Raw genomic sequence first — 21,673 nt, forward strand, 5'->3', positions numbered from 1 at the left:
AGAACGGATGAGAACTTTCCAAATATATCACATGGATGAGATGTTTTCAGCCACAGCTCTCTCTGCATCATTAAATAAATAAATTAAATTTCACAAAAAATGGCCCTTTCCACCAATTATAAAAAGAGGCTTCCCTAAGGGTTGGAAATGTTTAAAAACATACCGTATTTTCCGGACTATAAGGCGCACCTAAAAAACCCAAAACTTCTCAAAAGCCGACAGTACGCCTTATAGTCCGGTGCGCCTTATATATGGGCCATATTCCTAAATTTAAACTGGCCCGAAGCATTGTGTCATGAAATCAATCATAAGTGGCCCGCTGAAGACTTTGAATCATGAATCAAACAGACTATGGATCATTATTTTGCCATTATAAAGTCATTTGTTGCGTCTGAAGTTGAAATAAAAAAGATAAAATGGAGAATGATTTGGATTAAAAATCTGACATGATGCATTAATGGTGCGCCTTATAGTCCGGTGCGCCTTATATAAGGACAACGTTTTAAAATGGGCCATTCATTGAAGGTGCGCCTTATAGTCCGGTGCGCCTTATAGCCTGGAAAATACGGTACACATATTTATCCACATACACACATATAAGAGGAAAAAGATTTACAAACTATCCAACCACAAGCAATGCAAAACAGACCCTGCCTCTTAATCCCGGCAACACGGTGAGATGAAAAACAGCGATAACAACGTAGAGACAAATAAAAGATTAATCTAATAAGTCTGACTCACTCAGGCCAGCACATACAGAAGAACACTGCTGTATAAACAGACGTGGCTGCGGTTGTGTGTGTTTGTGTGCGTGTGTGAAGGCCTAACGGACAGAGAGGCTGTGCAACACTAAAGCTGCCCTCACCATCTGGCCTTGGCAAAATGAACACAGTGTTCCTCCAGCCTCTCTCGCTCTTTCTCTCTCTCTTCCTCAATGTTTCGGATTTGATACTCATCCACCCGCAGAGATTAAGGGGGTCCATATTTTAGTGGTCCTCCCTGTGTTGTTTTTGCTTTCTAAAAACACCGAGTGTGTGTGCGCCAACGTGTTGATGGGACGGTTGCGAGGAACTGGGCAGAAGGACAAAAAAATCTGTGAGGTCTGAATATGTTTTTAAAATCTGGGTGTGGCCTCCTGGACAATACATTAGGTACACAAGATTATTCATGTCGGTATCCAGAACCTGAAATCCTTTAAGTCTAAATCGAAGGCATGACTTTCAACAAATGGGGGAAAACATTAAGAGCGGGATGATCCGTCGATACTTTTCAGGTCATTTAAGAGAGATCAAACATGCATAGACACAAAAGCTGAAATCACTTGACACGGGGTCGGAAACCCGCGGCGCTGTTAAGAGGCTTTAAGCAGAGACCATCGCACATCCATGCAGTGGCCAAAGCAGCTTTTGGACAATTGCACTCCAGTTTTTCTGATCACTTTCAGAATGTTTTATTTTTTCAAAATCAGGTCGTGGATAAAAGAGCACCCATCCGGAGAATATGCCTCCGATTTGAGGTCTTCCTACAAAAGCCCGGGCGAGCTGGCACTAAATAATTCAGGGAGGAAAACAAGACTCAGCCCATCTCGAGTCTTAACCCCCTGCTGTGTCTTATCTCGCCCTCTCACACAAACACTCCGGTATTCACTCTTTCCAGGAGAACGTACCCATCCAAGGACACACAACACTGTTAAATATTCCATTATGTTGGACTCGCCTGTTTTCCTGTGGCTCATTACTGAAAAGCATAATGATGATGAAAAACAGATTGCAAGGCAGAAGGGGGGGGGGGGGGAGAAAAAAAAAAACAATTGCACCCAAATCTCAGGTTGCTCTCACATTAACAACTTTTTTTACACAGCTGGATGTTTAATTTGAATCCTTGCAGCATCCCGTTTCAAGTACGATATTGTTTCGGAAAAGCTATTAAAGGCATCTTAAATGTTTTGGCTAAAAAAGGTGATCTGGCGCATTTGCCGTTTAACAAATTAGAAAAACCTGTCTTATTACTTTAAGACTTTTTGGTCCTCAAGGGGGGGGGGGGGGGGGACGAAATGCTTCACAGTGTCTCACTTCAAGGTCTCTCACACTCTCGCACACACAAACACACACAGAGGGACAAACACACGCACACGTTTAACAGTCTAGCTGCGATATCTCAATGCACACCAGATGACCAACTGTTTTTGCCCGGTTAGTTGTTTTGAGATCGCGACACGACTTCCAGTCATTAACATGAGTCATTCTTTACTGCAGTCACGAGCATGCAGAGTACACACACACACAGACACACACACGTAACAAACAACAATATATGTATCTGCTAAAACAGCCTGACAAACTGATTTTCAAACTGGGTTGGCTTAAAATGCTGGCCTGATGTTATAGATGAGTGAGACAAAATCAAAAAAAAAAAATCGAGGCCCTCTATCCATAGACACACAGCGAAAAAAGTTTGACTTGAATCGAGGCTGATTGAACGCTCCGCCTATACTCTCGGCTTTGTCCCTGCGAGCTCTGTCTAAATATTGAAGCGGATCGAGGTGAAAAGACTCGGCTATCCAGAGGATTCCACCCAATCTGCATATTCATACAATTAATTAGGATTCCTCTTTCTGCTCTATGATTTTTTTTTCTGTCTTTCCTGCTTTATTTCTCGAGAGGCAGCTGTAAGACAATGGTGGGGCGGTGATCGGAATCAGTCATTAGTTTGGGGCAAGGGGAGGAGGGGGTGTAGACGATGGAGCCCCACGCCTACACACCTTTCTTCTAAGTTGACTGTCTGCATCAGATATGACGAAGACGGAGAGCTTTTCAAGAAGCGCTCTTGCCTCTGCAAGTCTCTGTGTTGATACAAACTTATGCCGCTTTGTCTCACTTTGTCTTTTGTCTCAATTGTGTGGTGCCAAAGTGACTGAGAAGTGCCATTGTGCGATGGGGCAGACTAACCAAATGATGCTCGGCGGTCTTCTCGCAAAGCTGACTTTTAATTGTGAAGAGAAAAGATGAGATATTGTGGGATGTGTGTGTGTGTGGGGGGGGGGGGTGGTGGGGGGGGGGGACTTGTTTAAAAAGAAAAAAAAAAAAAAGCTCATAATAAATGTGCAGTCTGGTATCGCAGTTAGGATCAAGTTTTGGAGTCTTTGTTAGTTTCATTGCAAGAACTGCTTCTCGACTGGCGGCGACCTAACCAAATCTTTTTATTTTTATCAATAGTGTATTTGCGGACTGTATAATGTAGACAAACAGCACACACACAAAAACATTTGAGCATTTTAAATGACCACTTAAATATACCAAGTTATCTCTCCCCTCCCAAGCAGATTAAACGTACATTATCATTCTTAGAAGATTTAGAAAATCACTGTCGAATTAATTTTTCATCCTAAACCTGTCAGCGCTCGCGTCTGATTGGTCGGTAATCGCGAGAATTTAGTGTGACAAGAGTGTTAAAAAACACAGAAAGTCACGAATAAAAAGGGGGGGGATCAAGCGTGTGACAGATGACAGAAGTTGTCCATTAAGCTGACAGAACAGTCCTGCTGTGAATATTGCATTTCCATGTTTACCACAATTACAGGCCTGTTCGCCGGTTCACCTCCTCCAATGGGCGAAAACTGGGAGGGAGGGGGAGGGGGCTACGTTGCAACAATCCTTTGGGAAAAACGCAAGCTGTCAACCATGAAGCCATGCAAGAAGTGAAACTCATCAAAGAAAAAGAACGATTTTTTTCCCTCAAGTTGAAAATGACAAAGGGCTTGCTTGCCGTGCAAGGCCGACTCCTACACAAACCTTGCGTGCCGAGGAATGTCCAAAGCCCCCGTAATGGGCCCTTTTTTGTTGCGGCGGAAAAAAAAAAGAAGGCTTTGGAGATATACACGCAAAGTCCGAGTTAATAAGCCCTGCCCAAGGAGCTCGTCGGGGTCATAGGCCAGTAAAATGATAACTTTGAACCCGGGGCCAAAATACCCCAGCCCCCCTGCTGTTAATCTCATCTAATGATGTCCTTGGGGGTTGACATCCTTTCCGCCAATTTTACTGTCCTATTGTGCCGTATTTGTTTGCTCTGTTGTGACCGAACGTACGATTCACATCTTTCTAAAGAAGCTTCATTTACAACTTTAGATCAAACCATCCGAGGCGCTGATGATGTTAAACGCGAGCTAACCTTTGAGATTAGCCCTCGTGTCTTTAGCGAAGCCGCCCCGTAATTATCTTTTTAATTATCAATGACCTTGCGTTCATTAGTGTCACTTTTATCTTTCAAACCTTCCTTTCACCGTTTTCCCGTCCATACATGGTGTCATTTGTTCTTGGCCTTTTTGCTTGTGACACTGACTGCCGCTAATGATGACCAAAGCGGCGTATGAAACTCGGTTCGTAACAACAAAGTGTCAGGAAGTGATGAAACGACTTTATTATACGGGGGAGTTTGACCACTATAGTTAATAAACAAGCGAAATCCGGCTTTCCCTTTCAAACTTCTTGCCATCATTGGCGGCCATTTTGTTTATTTACCCGTGGAAGGTGAAAGTCACTCATATCCACCTGCTGGAGTTTCAAACTGTCATTCGAAATCTTTTTCTTCCTTAGAATAAAGGAGGAGGGGCCCCTGTAGACTAGCAACATATTGTAATCCCATTACTTAAAGAGTTTACCCTGGAATACCTTCCAAATGAGCCGCTAACAAGGGGCTGGTAGAAAGATTACGGCCCAACATAATCAGTTCCAGGACGCTGGTTGACCTCAGAGGCCTTTTAGCTTGGAAACAATGGGGGAAAAAAAAAAATTCTAGACTGAACAGATGATAATCGTAAATCTCAATGCAACTTTGTGGATATTGTTTGAGTAGCCAGGACGTATGGGTGGTTCTCTGGAAGTGTGGCTATTAAATAAACGTATCTAAAAGCAAGTCAATTTTTTATTTAAATGGCATCATATTCACCAGAGATTCAAATAAATTAGATATCCAAAATCACAGCATGCTGCTGGTAAAAAAAACAGCTGCTTTCAAGTACACACACACACCCATTCCCAGGAAGAGGTCATATTAATGGCTGACTTTGCAGCTCTCGGGCAGACGTTCAAACACACAAACGCCCATTTGTGCGCACACGCTCCCTCTTCCAACACGTGCGCACAATCATTTCCATTTCACTTCTCCCTCTTCTCCACCCTTCTGCTCACTGCCACCCTCAGCCCCAACCTCTCTTCTCCCCTCATTTGCATAATATACTTTCTTGAGCTCAGCGTGTACAAACACATACATCTGACAGATGCTCCAGAAAGAGTCGAAAGCGGGAATATGAAGGGGAATGGGAGGAAAAGGAGAATGTTCTGCTAAAGTAAACAGAAAAAAAAAAAAGCATAATTATCCTGGGCACTGGCCTTGACACTAACCTGGGGAAAACCCTGATGTGCCAACTCACTGCACCCGATGACCTACTAAACCCAGCAGGGGAGGAAACACACGTCCATGTCGAGCACATCCAAAGTCAGTGAAGGAGAAAGGAAATATTGTATATATGAGGGGGGAAATAAACTCATTCCATTCTCCCAATCAATCTCTCTCCCTTTCCTCAGCAGCCACTTTTTGTGGCGATTGCTTTTTAAAATTCTTTCGACGGGATGGCGATGGTCGTTAGAGCGTGTCTGCGCTGTCAGGCTGAGTTATCCTTGTACGGCTCTGGCCCTGATTATCCTTGTGATGACTCATGCAGCGAGAAGGAGAGGGGAACTCGGTGCAGGAGAACTCAACAACCGGGCCACCGATTACAGCGCAGAAGAGAACGAGACGGTGAGAAGAACGGCCCCCGAGAACGAGAACCGCCGGGCTGTCGAGACATCTGTCGTGTCGCCGACTTCTTGGACTTGTTTGTCATCGCCGTGCAAAAATGTTCACCCCCCCCCCACCCTCCTCAAGCATTTTCTCACCAAGCGGTGCGTGTCACGTCATATCATATCATTAACTTGATAATGTAGTCCAAGATTCACAGTACCGGAGAGGAAGATAACAAAAACAACAGGCCCATCTGCAGCCAGCAGGCAGCCTTTGTTGACATGCTGATGTCTTTGGTAGTCGAAAAAGGAGAGGGAGGGAGGGGAGGGGGGTTTGCGTAACATCTCCTGTGCTATTCATAGAGGAGAGCATGAAGGGGGGTGACATTTGGGATAGGCCAATTGGGAGGGGGTCCTCACTGGTGACAAATGCATTCTGATGTGAGCATCCATAAATGTCTTTGGATTAATTATTCAATTTTATAGGCTTTATATACTTAGCCGGGTTTATTTTATTTTTTTGGGGGGGGCGACAAAGAAGGCAAGACGTTCAGGTCACAGTTTTGCTGCTTTCCTTGAAATGCGAGATTGTTTGCAGAGAGAGGCGCTTGGGGTCAACTTGGAGTTTATCAAGGTGGGATATGCTCGATTTGAGTTGAAGGTTTCACGGCAAACAAAAAACACAAAACAAACACGCGCATATCTCTTGAGCCTGATAGAATGGGATTGGGCGGTGTTCTCGCAGCACCAACTGTCACCGCAGTGAGAGGTCAAGCAGAGACAGTAACACAGCTTATATAAGTCACAATAACGGGGGTGGGATGGCGGTAGGGAGTGCATTTTTTTTTCATTTTTTTTTTTTTTTAAAAACAGGTTATGTAGTCAAGTTGCTTTTCTTTACTTTCTGGAACAAAGTTAGAAGAATCACAAAAACATGGCGCGGTTGCTAAGGGAGAAGTTAATTTGTGTGACAGAGACTCTCCACGCTTTGCTTTCCAGCGACATGTCAAATTAGAAACATGGTAGATGCAAACTTTTTGCTTCAAATGTTTAACTTTCTGGCTACAGCAGCCAAATCTTAAAGGCCTGCCCCCAAAAAAAGTATCAAAAACAGATGGTTTGGATGTTGCGGATGAACACAAATAATCCCAAAGATCATCACTCAGAATGTTGGCAAAGTTCGAGAAGAGGAAATAAAGACAACCCAAATCTCCCAGCGTGACCCAAGAAAATGATATTTGCATTACAAAATCTCTTGAAAGAAACTTTTGACACTTTGACGGTGGATTGGACGGGCCATGCGGCGTCACGTGGAGAGGACATAAGGACAACAGAGGGAAAGCGGGCGAGAGAGAGAAATGTGAAGGAGCTTTTCTATAAGCAGAAGCTAAAGAGGTCAGATGGGGAGTTTCTGGGTCAGGGCGCATTAAAGAGGCGAGCGCGGTGAACTGTCGTCCTCGTCCCCGTGGCGACACGGCAATGTGGACAGGCCTCCTCCGACTGTGACCCCACATTCGCCACTTACTGGAAGCCATACAAACACTGCTCTGGGCATCAACACATAACGTTGCCCTTTCCTCTAATCCACGGCATATAGGGAGTGGGAGGGGGCGAGGACCTACATCTGACAGGCGGACTGACTGTCTCAGGAAAATAGCCAAAGGTGTAAAAACAGAGTCAGGTGTGGTATCAAATATGATACACAGTACGTGATGATTAATTCGCCGAAGAAATGGCAGCCTCGTTTTTATAGTTTTAGATTTGCTCCATAAACGTAATGACATCAAATTGTCGCCGCCTTTTTTTGTTTTTTACTTTGTTCCTTCCATTTATTTCCTCCCTCGTGGCAGATATTAGAAAAGGCACAAGAAGTCCATCGAGTAAGCGCTACTAAATAGCCAAATTGTGATTGGAGGGGGGGGGGAAACAGGAAAATAATCTTTCATGGCCAAGTAATAGTTCCAGCCGAAGCAAAATGCAACCATTAGACAAAAGAGACATGGGAAAGCGATAGAAAATGGCCAGTATCTTTCCAATTATCAGCATGGCGCATGTTCTTTCGAAGCAGCTGAAAGGACGGGTTATTAAGCTTTAATGCTTCAAAGCATGAGGACCATTCAAGGCCTTCTTTCTCATTAGACCTACCACCAGGCTCATCGCGAGCGTGTGTGTGCTCGCCAGCGAACGCATAAGCACACATGTGCAAGTCCATGTCCATGGTTAAGCACCTCACACAAAGCCTGGTAATGAGTGGGTGAGTGCTGGTTAGTTGGCATCGGCTTATATTTTCTACACGGCATGAATGCATCAATAAGAGTCATCAACAACAAAAATCTAAAAATCCTTGAGCAAAAGCAACAACATTCCATTTGATTGATTTTTTTCCACCATGTGCAATTCTTTGAAAGCTTCGAAAGCAGCACAAAGCAAAAGTGCATCTATGTGAGGCAATTCATGAAGCTTTCTTTGCCTGCTATAAATGAAAAAGAAAAAAAAAAAAGAGGAAAAACTAAACTATTCAGCCCAGGCGAACATTAACAGGACAGAACACTGTCTAACAGCCAAGTCGAGTTCCTCGGGTCAATGAAGAAGTATTGGCTGGTGCTCTCCCGGCTCGCTCGGCCACTAACTTCCCTTCTGTCCTTTTCGCCATCCAAATTTGCACGCGGCGCCCCCAACGGTCCGATGAAGACGATTTGCCATAGATGAGATGATTAATGCGCCTGCCCCGAAGACGCTGATGGAGATTGATGCAGCCTGCTAGCCTCTCTATGGCTAATCTTTCATCCTTACAATAAATATGGCACAATGTCCATATGAATGCAAAAAAAAAGTGGCTGATTACAAACAGCTTGCGAGCCGTCGTCCCTTTTAACGATTCCATCCAAAGGCACTCTCATTGTCAAACGGCTGTTTCCCTTAATGAAATTAGCCCGTCTCGCCGTCTGCGGGGGGCTACGCTAGGTAAGGCGTTTCCGCCAGGGTCGGGCCATGGAAGTCACCCTCATTAAGTAACCAATGCAAATGAGATGCAAATGGCGCAAAAACAGAACACTGCTTAATTTGCCCTCCCGACATTGCAAACAGTCACATGGGGGGTGATATGCAAATGACATGCAAATGAGCAGCTTTCTTCCATTGGCTGAAGGCTGGCAGCCTTTGGGTTGGAGTTCACGCCTGCTTCCGTCAATGCCAATATTGGAGGCGTCCAAGCGGAAGCCAAGAAAGTCCACGGCCACTCCGAGGTGCTTGCTAAAAGTTCCTGACAGGCCTTTGAGGAACAATGAGGACCAAGGAGGGACGAGTCTCCAAAATGGCTTCCGTAGAAAGTTGACACGAGCCAAATACTTTTGCGAGAAGGTCAAACCTCTAAGCACGTGACAAGGTGGAAAATCACTTCCTCTAATGATCCGCGCATCCACCTACAGTATGGATCTGTGCACTTCATTGATCCCCTCCTTCAAGCCTCCACTGGGGTGGAAAGTAAATGAACCGCCGCTCCCGCTAAGTACATTACATTACGAACGCGACTTATCTTCAATTCCGAGAAGGCCGCAACACTTTTTCTTTCATTTCCTTTGAGATTGAAAAGAAACCAAGGCCTTCAAGCTATAATCATTTATGGACAGCGCTAGTCGATGCATCGACTAGTGTCTTGAAGTTGTCTATCGGAAAAAATCCGAAAACAGGTTTGTTTTGAAGCGTCGCATTGCTGAGCTAGGCACCGAGGCCCTCCAGAGGGTCTTCACTGAGCACATATTTCTTTGGTGTACTCAGGCTTGATGCATCAAACTACACCCATCCTGCTCCCTCACTTTTTCGCTTCATTCATAAGCCCAAAATATTTAGGAGGCAGACGATTGGTCAGCGTCACCCGACGTAAAAATACGATGCGCTCTTCGTAGCCAATTCGAGGCGAGTACCGCGTTCTCTCCCACTCTCTCTCTTTCTCTCGCTCTCTCTTACTTTCAGGCTGCCTTTTTAACACACAGTTTTTTGTTTCAGTCTCTGCAGTCTCGCAGAAGTCGAAACAACGAGCTAACTTTGGGCAGAAGTCCGCTTAATGTGACAGTTTTTGGACAACGGGGACAAGCTACTGCATTTCGAACCCCCCCCAAGGAGCGGCCTAAGTGGTCCCATTCCCCTTTTATGTATATTTTCCCCCCCTCTTTGCAGTTTATTTGTCAGCGACAAGGCGATGCACTCTAAAAATGAAACTCCATCGACAGATCGATCGGGTGATTGACAGCTTTAATGAATGATCTTTAACCGGGTCCTCTGGAGACAGAGGGCGAGGCTGACGTCAGGTTTGATTCAATACGACCAAGTTCAATATTCACAGTTGTTTTGCACCTCTCATGTGTAAGATCTTTACAGCATGCAAAGCAAGACAAAAAAATTGAAACACATACTAAATCAATCACTGCAGTGATCCAGTGACTCTCTGAACTCTGTTTATGGGGAACTGGGTTGATTGGGTTCATGAGAGTTTGGAGGAGCAATACTGCCATCTACGCATGAGAGTGGGTACCTAAATTTCCCAATGGATTACATCATCAGGTTGAGGTTGTTTTTATTATGTTGACATTCCAGTTCACACAAAGAGAAGCAGGAACAGAGATGTTTGGATTTTGAATTGAACTGGTTTCAAACATTTATATGTTTTAGTCGTGGATATTCTAAATTTACATGTGTTCAAAAAAATGTATAGGAGAAGTATTGGGAAAAAAATATTTCAAAATTAAAACAGGATTTTGTGATATTTGTGTTTTGAATTATTTTCTGACTCAACCAACATTACATTTCATTTCCCAAGCATTTCTTTGTGATTTATCTAGCAGTGATTTTGAAATCTAAGCATTCATGCATTGCAATGTGATTTCCCACTTGCAGAAACTCATCCTGTGTTCATCATAGCTGCAACATAAAGAAAGGGTCGATCTATCATCTCAAAATGCTGGTGAGAACTTCTGCAGCTTCTAGCAAGTTCTGCATGTGGAAGAGGAGATGGTGGTTATTATACTTTATTTTTAAAATACCGCGTTTTTTTAACATTATGCGTTGGGTCAATTAGTTTGTAGGATTATTCTGACATCTAGTGGCAACAGAGACACGTGCAGGCTTCAATTTACTTTTAATAAAATAAATAACCGCACATATTGTTTGTGCGTCATGGCACTCCAAGGGTAAACTATTACAACAAGTCAGAGATGAAGAAATTAACTTTTTATTCACCTTTTGCATGTAAAGTTTAGATTCTCGGGTTGTCTTCTAACACAGCACGCTCAAACATTTGACAGTTTTCAAGAAAAATGAGCCACACTCACCTGTTCAACGCGTCATCATTTTGTTGATATTCGATGACATTGTTTCAAATTTGCAAATTATACACTACAACAGCGTATTTTCCAATATTTGCAGCTCTCTCGTCATTGTCTTCACATCATGCACACGCTTGCAAACTGCAGGTTAAGCCAGTTGACATCATGACGTCATCGTGACGTACATGGAAACAGTGAAGAAAGTTGAAGCGCATTTAAAAAAAAAAAATTAAATTTAAGTTTTTGTTAGAAAAACTATTATTAATGATAATGGTTCACTTATAATTTATAAAAAACAATGACTTTTTAAAAGGCACTTTATTTCAAACAGGTGTAAGCTCACACTCTTACCAGACACAAGATCTTCACAATAGTGACCACAGCAAAATGAAACTAAAATGGAACGCAACCTCTTGAGGAAAAAAAAGTTGATTTAAAATCTTTCCACAATCAAGCATTGCGTGATTAGCACATCAGTTTACACAATTGAAAGATTGACGATACAGTTTGTGGTCCGAATTCAAGGTAGTGTATCGATTTTATTATTTGTTGACATGAACAGCGCTTTAAGGGTGACATTGAAAACTCTCGTACAACTACAAAAACTTTTTGGAAAATGTCATCACCTGGGAGACAAGACTATGAATAAAGCATCTAATGTGTAAAACAATTTGTGATGCAATGACAACATTTCAGGTACATTCAGTGTCACAGAGGTAAATAAATGGCTCATTTTTCAACTTGCAAAAACATTAGCAATCTTTGGAGGGAGTTTGGGGTTGTATTTGGAGAACAGGCTTTTCTTGGATAGTGTTAATAACAAGGTTCGCTTTTCAGGGGCATCTGAACAAATGAAGTGTACGAGTCATTGGCAGAGTTGTGATCGCTATTGGCGTCGCCGTCCACCTGACCCCCCGTGACTTCCATCGGAAGAGGCTCGTCTGAGCAGATCAACACGTCGATCGGACCCCGAGTGCTCTTCATGTGGACTTGGAAGCTCTGAGGGCAGGAATAGAGCGTGTTCTGATTTGCATACAAGTACACACAACGAAGGGAACGTACTTCTTTTGGGTGCGTGACATTCAGGATTGTGTCTTCGGGGCCTTTGATGACGAGTAGAGTTTGATCACTCAGTGTGGGGATGGTTTGAATGTCCTCATAGGTTACATAGGCAAATGTGAAGTATATTGTCAAGGGGGCAAATTGATAGCAGAATACAAAAAAAAAAGTATGGCAAAGGATATTTGCTGTTCTCCTCGTCCACACACATCGCGTGGAGATCCCCTGTGCAGCTTTCGATCAGCTCGTCCAGCTTTTTCTCTTCTTCTGCGAGATCATTCATTATTTGGATGGTGTCCTTACTGGGACTGCCACCCCTGTGGACACATAAAAAAAAAAATAGCATTACAACAATGTGAAAATGCCATCAACTTTTTTTCCCCAACTGTACGTCTACTTACAACCACTGTATATGATTCTTATATATTTTTTTGATCAAGTTGATCCCCTCCAAGACGTTTGTGACATCGTAGATGCGTCTCTTGGAGAAGTTGATCTCCTGGCTCACAAGGTTAAGGTCCAAAATGCCATCTTTTGAACTCTGCAGCAAATCCAAAAACTTTCTTGTCAAGAAAACAAGCGATGTGTCGTTTCGAGACTTTCTGTTGTAATCTGGATTGAAATAGAGAGCGGCTGGAGAGGAAATAAATCATGACCAAGTATTAATGAAACAGTATAAATAAATACATTCAAGTATTGCTTTTGAGTATTTTGTTTTTGTAAAGATGTGTTACTTTCTTCTCCTGTAGATAGGTTTAATGCACTGTGGTCGGAGACAGATAACACTATCCCATCATCCTGACTTGGATCATCATCATCTTCCAACTCCTCCTCCTTTTGCTATACAAAAAATGCACATTTCAAAATGCAATAAAATATTCTGGCAAAAATATAACTCAATATGCTGCAGTTTGTAGATGGGTCTGGCTCACACCGATCTTGCACATATTACATGACAATGTTTTGTTTGGCTTTCGATCATGATTATTATTATTATCATCGATAGTGATTCAGAAGAACATAGTCAATACCTTGGCAGGCTGATCAGAACTTGGATTGGGCCAGATCAAAACCAACTTTGTTGGGGTCTGTTGCGGCGGCGCCCGCTGCGTCTCGTCGAGGGACTTCGGTGACTCTTGTTTATTGCTGCAGGAAACTTCGGATGTCCCACTTGTAATCATTGCGTCGCCGAGCATCTCCAGAAATGTTGCAGCTCTTATTATGCTAGCCGTTAACGTGCCTCGCTAGCACACGCGTAGAAACTGCCTTGAACATTACAATGGGATTATCAACGCACGCACATGCAAATGTGTTTTTTCTTTTTATGCAAAAAGTAACGCGGAGTGTTAACAGCCACTTTTAGGTAAAATAATGACCTTCTTTCTGCAGGAGTAACGACCGATGATTGCTAACCTAGCTAGCAGCCTGAGGCGTTCCGCCGTGACGCAATAGAACTACCAACCAATGAGCAGTGAGCTTTGTAGACATGTGACGTTTGTTTTCAAATCTCCAAGATACGCATAAATCAAAGACTTAAAAAAAATGTAATAAAGCTTGGCTTTGTGATTTTGGCAAAAAAGTACTCCATCCTTAAAAGTTGTCACGATTTAACAGAAATATTGTAATCTTAATGTCACTTTTTTTTTAATAAGGCTCTCTAAACATCAAATAAACAAATCAAAAACAACATTTAAAAAGGTATTTTATTAACATGACCTGTTAATATAAGCAATTTTCAACATTTTCACCATAAATGATCTGAAAGAAGACACCCAAAAAGGCGCAAAAAAAAACACACACACTTGATTGCAATATATGGCTCAGTCATCATCAAACTTGATCTTCTTCCCTTGGAAAGCCATAATTTGTCCTTGTTGCTCTTTTCTCTTCTTACTGGCCTCCCATGATGGATGCAGGGCCTGTTGTGGTTCCTGTTGGGCAACGGCGCCCGGGCCACGCCAGTCCTGCTGCCTCGCAGCATTGCCTCGGCCACGCCCTCGAAAGTTTGGTCTCTCTGAATCAAAACGTCTGTTGAACTTTGGGTTCCTGGTTTGGTCTCCGTCTTCTTTATGGAACCTTTTGTTTTTATCAAAATCGGCACGGCCCATGCCCGTCGGTCTCCCTTGACCCCTAAACGGCTTCCCCCTTCCGCCCCGACCGTGTCTCGTTTCAGACAAAGAGCAGAAGACAGTCTGAAATTTGGGCGCTTTCGATTTTAAGCGCGACTCAAGCTCGCCGAGTTCACACTCAAGCTTGTCGGTCGTCTTTGATTTTCCGCCGAAATCCTCTTCAGTCTTGTCGCCGTCTGTGTTTTTGCTTTTCTTTTTCTTAAATTTGCTCACTTTGCCAACAAAAAAGTCATTGTCGCTCTCCTCCTGGGACGACTGCTTGCGGAATCGTTCCTCGGTACTGTCATCAAAGTACGGTTTGCCCTCGTCGTCAGAGAGATCGGATTCGCTTTCTTCTTGTTTCGTCGGCTTGGACACCACCTCGGGTTTCTTCTCCTGAGTCTGAGCTGGCGGTTTCTTCTTGACCTGCTCTTTTGGCTGGCTCTTTTTGACCGATGCTGGTTGGACAATTTTAGGCTCCGCTGTTAATTTCTTTTCAACAACGGTAGCTGAATCTTGAGTCGATTCCATTTTGTCCCCATCAGGTTCATAAGTAGTTTTATCTTTTGTGTCTTTGTCGTCATCTTTAGTGATTTCCTCTGGTTTCTTCTCCTGAGCCTGTTTCTTGTTTACCTGTTCTTTTGGCTCGCTCTTCTTGACCGATGCCGGTTGGACAATTTTAGAATCCGCTATTAGTTCCTTTTCTACAGCAGGAGCATCTAGAGTGGATTCCGTGTTTTCCTCATCAGTTTCAGAAGAAGTTGTTTTATCTTGTGTGTCTTGTTCATCATCTTGAGTGATTTTCTCGGGTTTCTTCTCCTGAGCCTGAGCTGGCGGTCTCTTCGTTACTCGTTCTTTTGGCTCACTCTTTTTGACCGATGCTGGTTGGACAATTTTAGGCTCCACTATTAGTTTCTTCTCAACAGCAGGAGCATCTTGAGTGGATTCCATTTTTTCCCCATCAGGTTCAGAAGTAGTTTTATCTTTGGTGTCTTTGTCGTCACCTTTAGTGATTTTCTTCACTTTTTTGGAACGTTTTTCTCGCATCACTGTCTTCCACTTGTTGACCTTTTTAGGCTTAGGTGATTGCACAGCTACCGTTACGGGAGATTCCACAGCTAGCGTTACTTGCTCATTTTTCTCCTTCTGTTGCACCTGCTTCTTTTTCCTCTGCTCGCTGAACGCCTTCACGGCCGCCCGAATGTCCTCGATCTTTTTCTTGAACTGCGGGTGGCAGGCGATGCGAGCTACGGCTCTGTCGGACATGGTGGACTTTGGGTTCTTGCACACTTCATTGAAGTTGAGATCCTTCTGCAAGGCGATCTTGGTGACCTACGGAGGAATCACAGTGAGACTGGTTAAATTACGCTTTTTGCAATTCTAGGAGTAAAACGTATTTACATACAAGGTCCGGTCGGAGAGATTTCATTGCGTGGAGCTCCTCCAGTAATCTGGCGGCTTTCTTCTGATTCTTCTCAACAGCCACTTCAGTCCCCTTCTTTTTCTTCAGCTGAGCAATTTGTCGAATGATCTTCCTGCTGAGCAGTGCCCTCACTCGCTTCACCTCTTTTCTCATTAACACCACCTCATTGTTCAAGTTCAGGACAACCGGCTGCGTTTTTACTTGGGCTGGCATTTTCTCCGTTTCGACTTCGGGTTGTTCTGACTCATCTTCTTCTTCTTCACTGCAGTCTTCTTTTTCTGAATCGCGTCCATCTTCATCCTCTTCTCGGGCATCTTCTGTTTCTCCTTCTGCTTCCATTGTCACGCTCTCCTCCTCTTTGTTGTCTCCATCTCCATTGTCTGACTCTTTTTCCACATCTTCCTTTTCCTTATCCTCAGTATATGATGCCATTTTCTCCGAGTCGATCTGTTAAAAATGAACACATTTACTACATAATGACATATTGCAATGTAATTTCCAGCACGATCGTTTTTTCATAATTGTTTTTATAATAAACATTTCTGAAAGCGACGTTATGTGCCGACAGAACCAACGTGGTGGCGTTAAACATGGGCACGTTTTGCCGAGTGGAGTTGAATAAAGTTGCTTCAATAAGCATCTTAAACGGCAAATTATCAACACGCTAAAAACAATACAAAGCGATTAAATCACGTTTAAAGATCGCAAACCTTACCGTAATTAACAGGCAATAATACACTCAACGTGAGGCGAAAGCGACACACGCAACGGGGGCGGCCATGTTTGACGTGGCCACGCCTCTGATGTCGTCATCGCGCCTTACGTCGCGAAAGGGAACGCGGCGTGTCGTGAAAAGGGGAGGGGCTTTTCCGCGCACTGTTATTATTTATTTCTTTGTTTCATGTGTATTAAACAATAACAACGGTGGCTAATTCACGACGTGTGAATATTTCGCGTGAGCGAATGACAGTCCCGTGCTCCTGTTGCTACACCGACACATCGGCAAAATCATCTGGGGGAGGATGAAGCGGCGCAATGCGGACTGCAGCAAACTCAGACGGCCGTTAAAACGGAACCGAATCACCGAGGGTATATATAGCAGGTACAGGAAAAAAAATGGATCGGAGGGACGCTATTGTATAACAATGGCGCCTCTCTCAATTTTGCAACATAGCTTTTTGCACGCTGTGCCTAAATCATGTTTTACCATTCTGTACATTATGAGCCATGCAAACAGCAAAATTATCGTTCTTCTTCATTTTGCGTGCATTATTTTGTTCCTGGCTAGCTAACATTCAAAACTGGCTCCGCATTTAAATGTTTGCACAGTGTGACTCATCCGTATGATGGACATTTTTTTATTATTATCATTTCAAATTGATTTAGTTGGCAGTGCATAATAATGTCAAAATAGAAATATTTTGAAAGGCAGAGTCTTATTTTACAACATTTTGAGCGGAAAAAAGCTTATGACGTCTTGTAAACATGTTCTTATAAATCACACTTTGTACAAGTATTATTGTTGCATAAATAGCCTATTATTACTAATTATTACACACACTAATATGCAACGTCTTAATCTTGTTTTTTTTCTTTACAATTTATGTATTTTCAATTGCAAATATTACAAAATTGCCATGTAATATAAATATGCACCCAACAATTTGAAGCATAATTATCTCCATTATGTCTTTTGTCTTGCTCTCTCTGCAGTACATTCCTATATCTGAAGTTTCTGGTGGTGTGGGTGTTAGTTCTACTTGCTGACTTTGTGTTGGAGTTCAGGTTTGAGTACCTGTGGCCATTCTGGCTTTTCATCCGCAGCGTCTACGATTCCTACAGATATCAGGGTCTGGTAAGGGTGTGTTTCTTTGTTGTTTTAATGACAAAGGTTAAAATCCCCAAATCACTCCCTCCTGTCTTATGAGGTTTGCATGGAAAGTGCTTATTTATAGCTGCGCGTTTTATAGCCTGATTAACATTTTCTTTTCCCATCTCTGTTTCAGGCCTTCTCATTCTTCTTTGTGTTTGTGGCCCTCACATCAGACATCATTTGCCTCCTTTTCATCCCTGTCCAGTGGCTCTTCTTTGCTGCCAGCACCTACGTATGGGTCCAATATGTTTGGCACACAGGTTAGCTTTATTTGCAATCAAGTTCTGACCTGGAAAAATAAATCATCTGCAATTTACTTTGTGTGCATGTGTGTTGCACGCAGAAAGAGGAGTGTGTCTCCCAACTGTGTCGTTGTGGATCCTGTTTGTGTACATCGAAGCCGCCATCCGGTTCAAAGACCTGAAGAACTTTCATGTTGACCTGTGTCGACCTTTTGCTGCTCACTGGTAAAGTGTATCTAAATGCCTTCCAGCAGTGTTGCAATTATTTATCTATATTTGTCTTCCTTGACAGTATTGGCTACCCAGTGGTAACTCTGGGCTTTGGCTTTAAGAGCTACGTGAGCTACAAGATGCGGCTAAGGAAACAGAAAGAGGTGCAAAAGGAGAACGAGTTCTACATGGAGCTGCTGCAACAGGCTCTTCCACCTGAGCAGCAGATGCTGCAACGACAAGAGAGGGAGGCAGAGGAGGGTGAGATGTGCACACACAAATTCACTTTTGTCCAGTAGAAAGATGCAAAAAATTCTTCTCATGCGAGTCTCTGTTCGTCCTTCTGTTTCAGCAAAAGGGATTTCAGAAACAGAACCTTCCGTCGGGTCTCAAAACGGAGGACCCCCGAATAAGAAAAACACTTCAGTCCCATTACCGGAACTGGAGTACAGAGAAAAAGGGAAGGACGGTTCTGCAAAAGAGCGTGAAGGCAAAAAACAAAACACAATTGGAATCAATAACAACATTATACATCCAATGGACTCCAAACTACAGGAGACGGAATATATCGAGAACTATATCAGGGCAAAGAAACTGAGCAACGACGTGGCGGGGGCGGAGAATGCGCACGGCGACTCCAACGCCCTGTCCGCTGTTAAGGAAGAAGTGGCGGCGAGTGGGAAAAACTACAAAAACGCCTCAGGAGGCGGAGTCTGTAACTCATCGCCGCGGAATCACACTTTTAGTAACGGCAACATTCCCACGGCATCGAGTAAGAATGACAGAAAGCAGAAGGGGGGTGGGAAAAGTCCAAAGGACCCGTTGGAAAACTGCATCCCCAACAACCAGCTGGGGAAGATGGACGCTTTAGTACGGTAAGAGATGAACGTCGCATAAAAGAAAAGTACTTACTGTGCTCAAATTGATCATGACATCATTTGATCCGGAACGATACGGAAAGGATGGAGCAGGACGTGAAGCGCCTCAAGGCGGACTTGCAAGCCAACAGGCAGGTGGAGTCGGATTTGCGGAGTCAGCTGTCCTCTCTGAGCAGCCAAGACCGCAGCCTTCGCTCGGAACTGGGCCAGCTCCAGCAGGACAATGAACTGCTCCAGAACAAGTAGGAGACCCGAGCGATCCATCATTTTATGCACTGCAAATGTCTTTGTCAAGGATTTAATGTTCTGATCCACTACCGGCAGGCTCCACAGCTCCGTCCAAGCCAAGCAGAAGGACAAGCAGACCATCTCCCAGCTGGAGAAGAGGCTAAAAGCCGAGCAGGAGGCGCGGGTCCTGGCGGAAAAACAGCTGGCCGAGGAGAGGAAGAGGAAAAAGATGGAGGAGGCCACGGCCGCCAGAGCGGTGGCGTTAGCCGCGGCCACCAGGTACAGAAAATTGAAGCAGGCAGGAACACACAATAGATCGCTCAGATTCTTCTTTGGTCTTCCAGAGTGGAGTCGAATGATTCCTTGCGCGGTCGTATCAGAGAGCTGGAGACGGAGTGCAAGAAGCTCAGCATGGACATAAAAGTCAAGGAGGAGCAGATTCGGGATCTGGAGGGCAGGTGCCAGGTAGGTTCGAGAAGTACAGACCCTTTCCCGTTTCATATCGATTCCAACCGGAGGATCTCATCCGCAGGAGTTGCGCAAGTACAAAGAGAACGAGAAGGACACGGAGGTGCTGATGTCAGCGCTGTCAGCCATGCAGGAGAAGACGCAGCACCTGGAGAACAGCCTGAGCGCCGAGACCCGGATCAAGCTGGATCTGTTCTCGGCGCTGGGCGATGCCAAGAGGCAGCTGGAGATCGCACAAGGTAGGAAATTCGAGTGCGTGGCTCCTAGCTTTTGTTCCTCACGGTTCTGTCACTTCTTGGTTATTCAGGCCAGATCCACCAGAGGGAGCAAGAGATCGCCGAGCTGAAGCAGAAGATCGCAGAAGTGATGGCAGTGATGCCCACTCTCTCGTACACGTCAGACAGCAGCAACTTGAACCCGGTGACCCCGCACTACTCCTCCAAGTTTATGGACAATAGTCCCTCCTCCCTGGACCCCAATGCCTCAGTTTACCAGCCCCTCAAAAAATGACTGGACTGTTTTTTTTTGTCTTTCCTTTTTTTTTTTTTTTAAATCTCTTTGTTTCTGTTCGGATCATTCTGAGTTTACAAGCCTCTGACAGATGTTGCACTGAGGGACACAAAATATCTACATTTGAAGGGAGTATTTTTTTTTTTTCCTGATTTAATTATTCAAATTAACGGGTGGGAAGAGGAATCATGTGTTAGCCAAATGAAGAAAGAAACATTGTTCATTTTTGTTTTTCCTCGACTGTTTCTCATGAGTCAACTTGGGCTTTAATTTTTGACTTAAAGGCACCTAAAATATACATGAATGTATAAGTATTCATGCTTTTAGATCTCTGCTAACGTTAAGCAATGGTGAAAGTATCATTTTCACTCGATTAATCGATTATCTAAATGCTGTAATCACGGCACTGCCAAAATATACGGAGTATTATTTTGTTTGCTGCAAATACTTTTTCATGTGGACCAAATTCCAACCTAAATGTCCTTCAACAAATTTAACGATGTCTCGGTAACCGGTCGTTACTGGGTTTTTTTTTTCTTCGATATTTCAGTGCCTTTGAATTAAATTTTCAAAACGCCGCAGCCGCATTCTTTTGGCTGTTTTTCGTATCTAAAGGCAAAATACATTTAAGTGTCACCAGCTCCATCAAGAATTTGTTTTGCAATTACCCAAATTTAATCTGATAGTTTTCTCCAAAAGAGAAACTCACATTTTCCTAGTGACACAGTGTTGGTGTGCCAAACAACAACCAAACTGATTGTCTCCTTATGCCTAAAAAAAAAAAAGGCGTCTCTTTGTTTACAGAAATGTACATTAACTTACAGAGGAATGTTGCTTTGTTTAGTTAAGTGCCAAGTGTGGTGTGTGTTTTTTCCATTTTTACTCCAATTGATGTAATTAGCATTTTTGTTTTATAAACGGGTGCTGTTTTTTTTTTTGTGTGTCATTAGAACGTATCGATGGTGTAGAGTTTACAAGGCCAATTGTGATGAAATGGCAGGTTGTCACTTTGATTGTGTTCTTCCTTCATGTATTTATTTGTGGATTTAATGACAGTATTTTTCTATTGCTTTTTGCTCTATTTTTCCAACCAGGTAGGATTTTGTGAATGTGAATCATTTTGATCATGTTTGTGCTATCATGTGACCTACCTGGAACACTTGTTGTGGCTTAGTACATTAACATTGTTAACATTGTGAGGGAGGGGAAAAAGTGTGGGAGGTAAAAGTGATTTGTGTTCTTTTGTGCTCCATTTCCCCCACATCTCATTTTTACTTCAAGTGACGGTGTCACACTTTTCAGTTTGCCCATCACTATTAAAGACTTGCTGGAGGCAGTGAAAGCCACTCTGTGTGATCTTTGTGCAATTGTGGTTTTATAATCTGAAGATTTAATGTTGACAACTAGAAGAGATTTTTGTCCCTTGTGGAATTTCAGATAAACTGCAGAACATTGAAAAAAGATTTATTAATATAGTTATTTTTACAAATCAGTGATGAGCATGGCCTAAAATGGCTTTTCTTGTCAGGCTTGATAACAGTCTGCTAATGAAACGTTAAGATGAAACAATAAATCA

At 43.3% G+C, this 21,673-nt stretch overlaps 3 protein-coding genes and 1 long non-coding RNA gene across 5 annotated transcripts in view; 1 reads left to right on the forward strand and 3 right to left on the reverse strand.

Moving 5' to 3' along the window:
* Positions 1-6,075, reverse strand: part of LOC133144314 (uncharacterized) — a 194,888-nt gene extending 188,813 nt beyond the window's left edge. The window contains exon 1 of the long non-coding RNA XR_009710650.1: positions 5,400-6,075. This is a non-coding gene — a long non-coding RNA (uncharacterized LOC133144314). The remainder of the gene's footprint in view (positions 1-5,399) is intronic.
* A 5,322-nt stretch (positions 6,076-11,397) lies between these two features.
* e2f3 (E2F transcription factor 3) lies at positions 11,398-13,617 on the reverse strand. 2 transcript variants are annotated; one of them, XM_061267756.1, is made up of 6 exons: positions 13,189-13,616; positions 12,892-12,997; positions 12,559-12,790; positions 12,341-12,474; positions 12,161-12,273; positions 11,398-12,097 (listed from the first exon to the last, which is right to left on the reverse strand). In XM_061267756.1, the coding sequence occupies exons 1-6, from the start codon at positions 13,351-13,353 to the stop codon at positions 11,912-11,914; spliced, it is 936 nt and encodes a 311-aa protein (XP_061123740.1). In that variant the 5' UTR covers positions 13,354-13,616; the 3' UTR covers positions 11,398-11,911. The 2 variants fall into 2 exon arrangements, with proteins under 2 accessions (XP_061123740.1, XP_061123741.1); XM_061267757.1 differs by lacking the exons at positions 11,398-12,097; positions 12,161-12,273; positions 12,341-12,474 and having other exon boundaries at positions 12,555-12,790; positions 13,189-13,617.
* A 225-nt stretch (positions 13,618-13,842) lies between these two features.
* On the reverse strand, positions 13,843-16,500 carry srfbp1 (serum response factor binding protein 1). Its single transcript, XM_061267755.1, has 3 exons — positions 16,404-16,500; positions 15,671-16,135; positions 13,843-15,597 (listed from the first exon to the last, which is right to left on the reverse strand). Exons 2-3 carry the CDS (start codon positions 16,118-16,120, stop codon positions 13,978-13,980), a joined length of 2,070 nt encoding a protein of 689 aa, XP_061123739.1. The 5' UTR covers positions 16,121-16,135; positions 16,404-16,500; the 3' UTR covers positions 13,843-13,977.
* Positions 16,501-16,543: 43 nt separating this feature from the next.
* Positions 16,544-21,443, forward strand: maco1a (macoilin 1a). The gene is made up of 11 exons (XM_061268014.1): positions 16,544-16,790; positions 17,402-17,543; positions 17,695-17,821; positions 17,905-18,028; positions 18,096-18,274; positions 18,366-18,888; positions 18,975-19,133; positions 19,216-19,398; positions 19,464-19,584; positions 19,652-19,826; positions 19,895-21,443. Exons 1-11 carry the CDS (start codon positions 16,711-16,713, stop codon positions 20,095-20,097), a joined length of 2,016 nt encoding a protein of 671 aa, XP_061123998.1. The 5' UTR covers positions 16,544-16,710; the 3' UTR covers positions 20,098-21,443.
* The last annotated feature ends 230 nt before the right edge of the window (positions 21,444-21,673 follow it).

This window comes from Syngnathus typhle, linkage group LG20 (genome assembly GCF_033458585.1).
Source record: "Syngnathus typhle isolate RoL2023-S1 ecotype Sweden linkage group LG20, RoL_Styp_1.0, whole genome shotgun sequence".
NCBI classification, from domain to species: Eukaryota; Metazoa; Chordata; class Actinopteri; order Syngnathiformes; family Syngnathidae; genus Syngnathus; species Syngnathus typhle.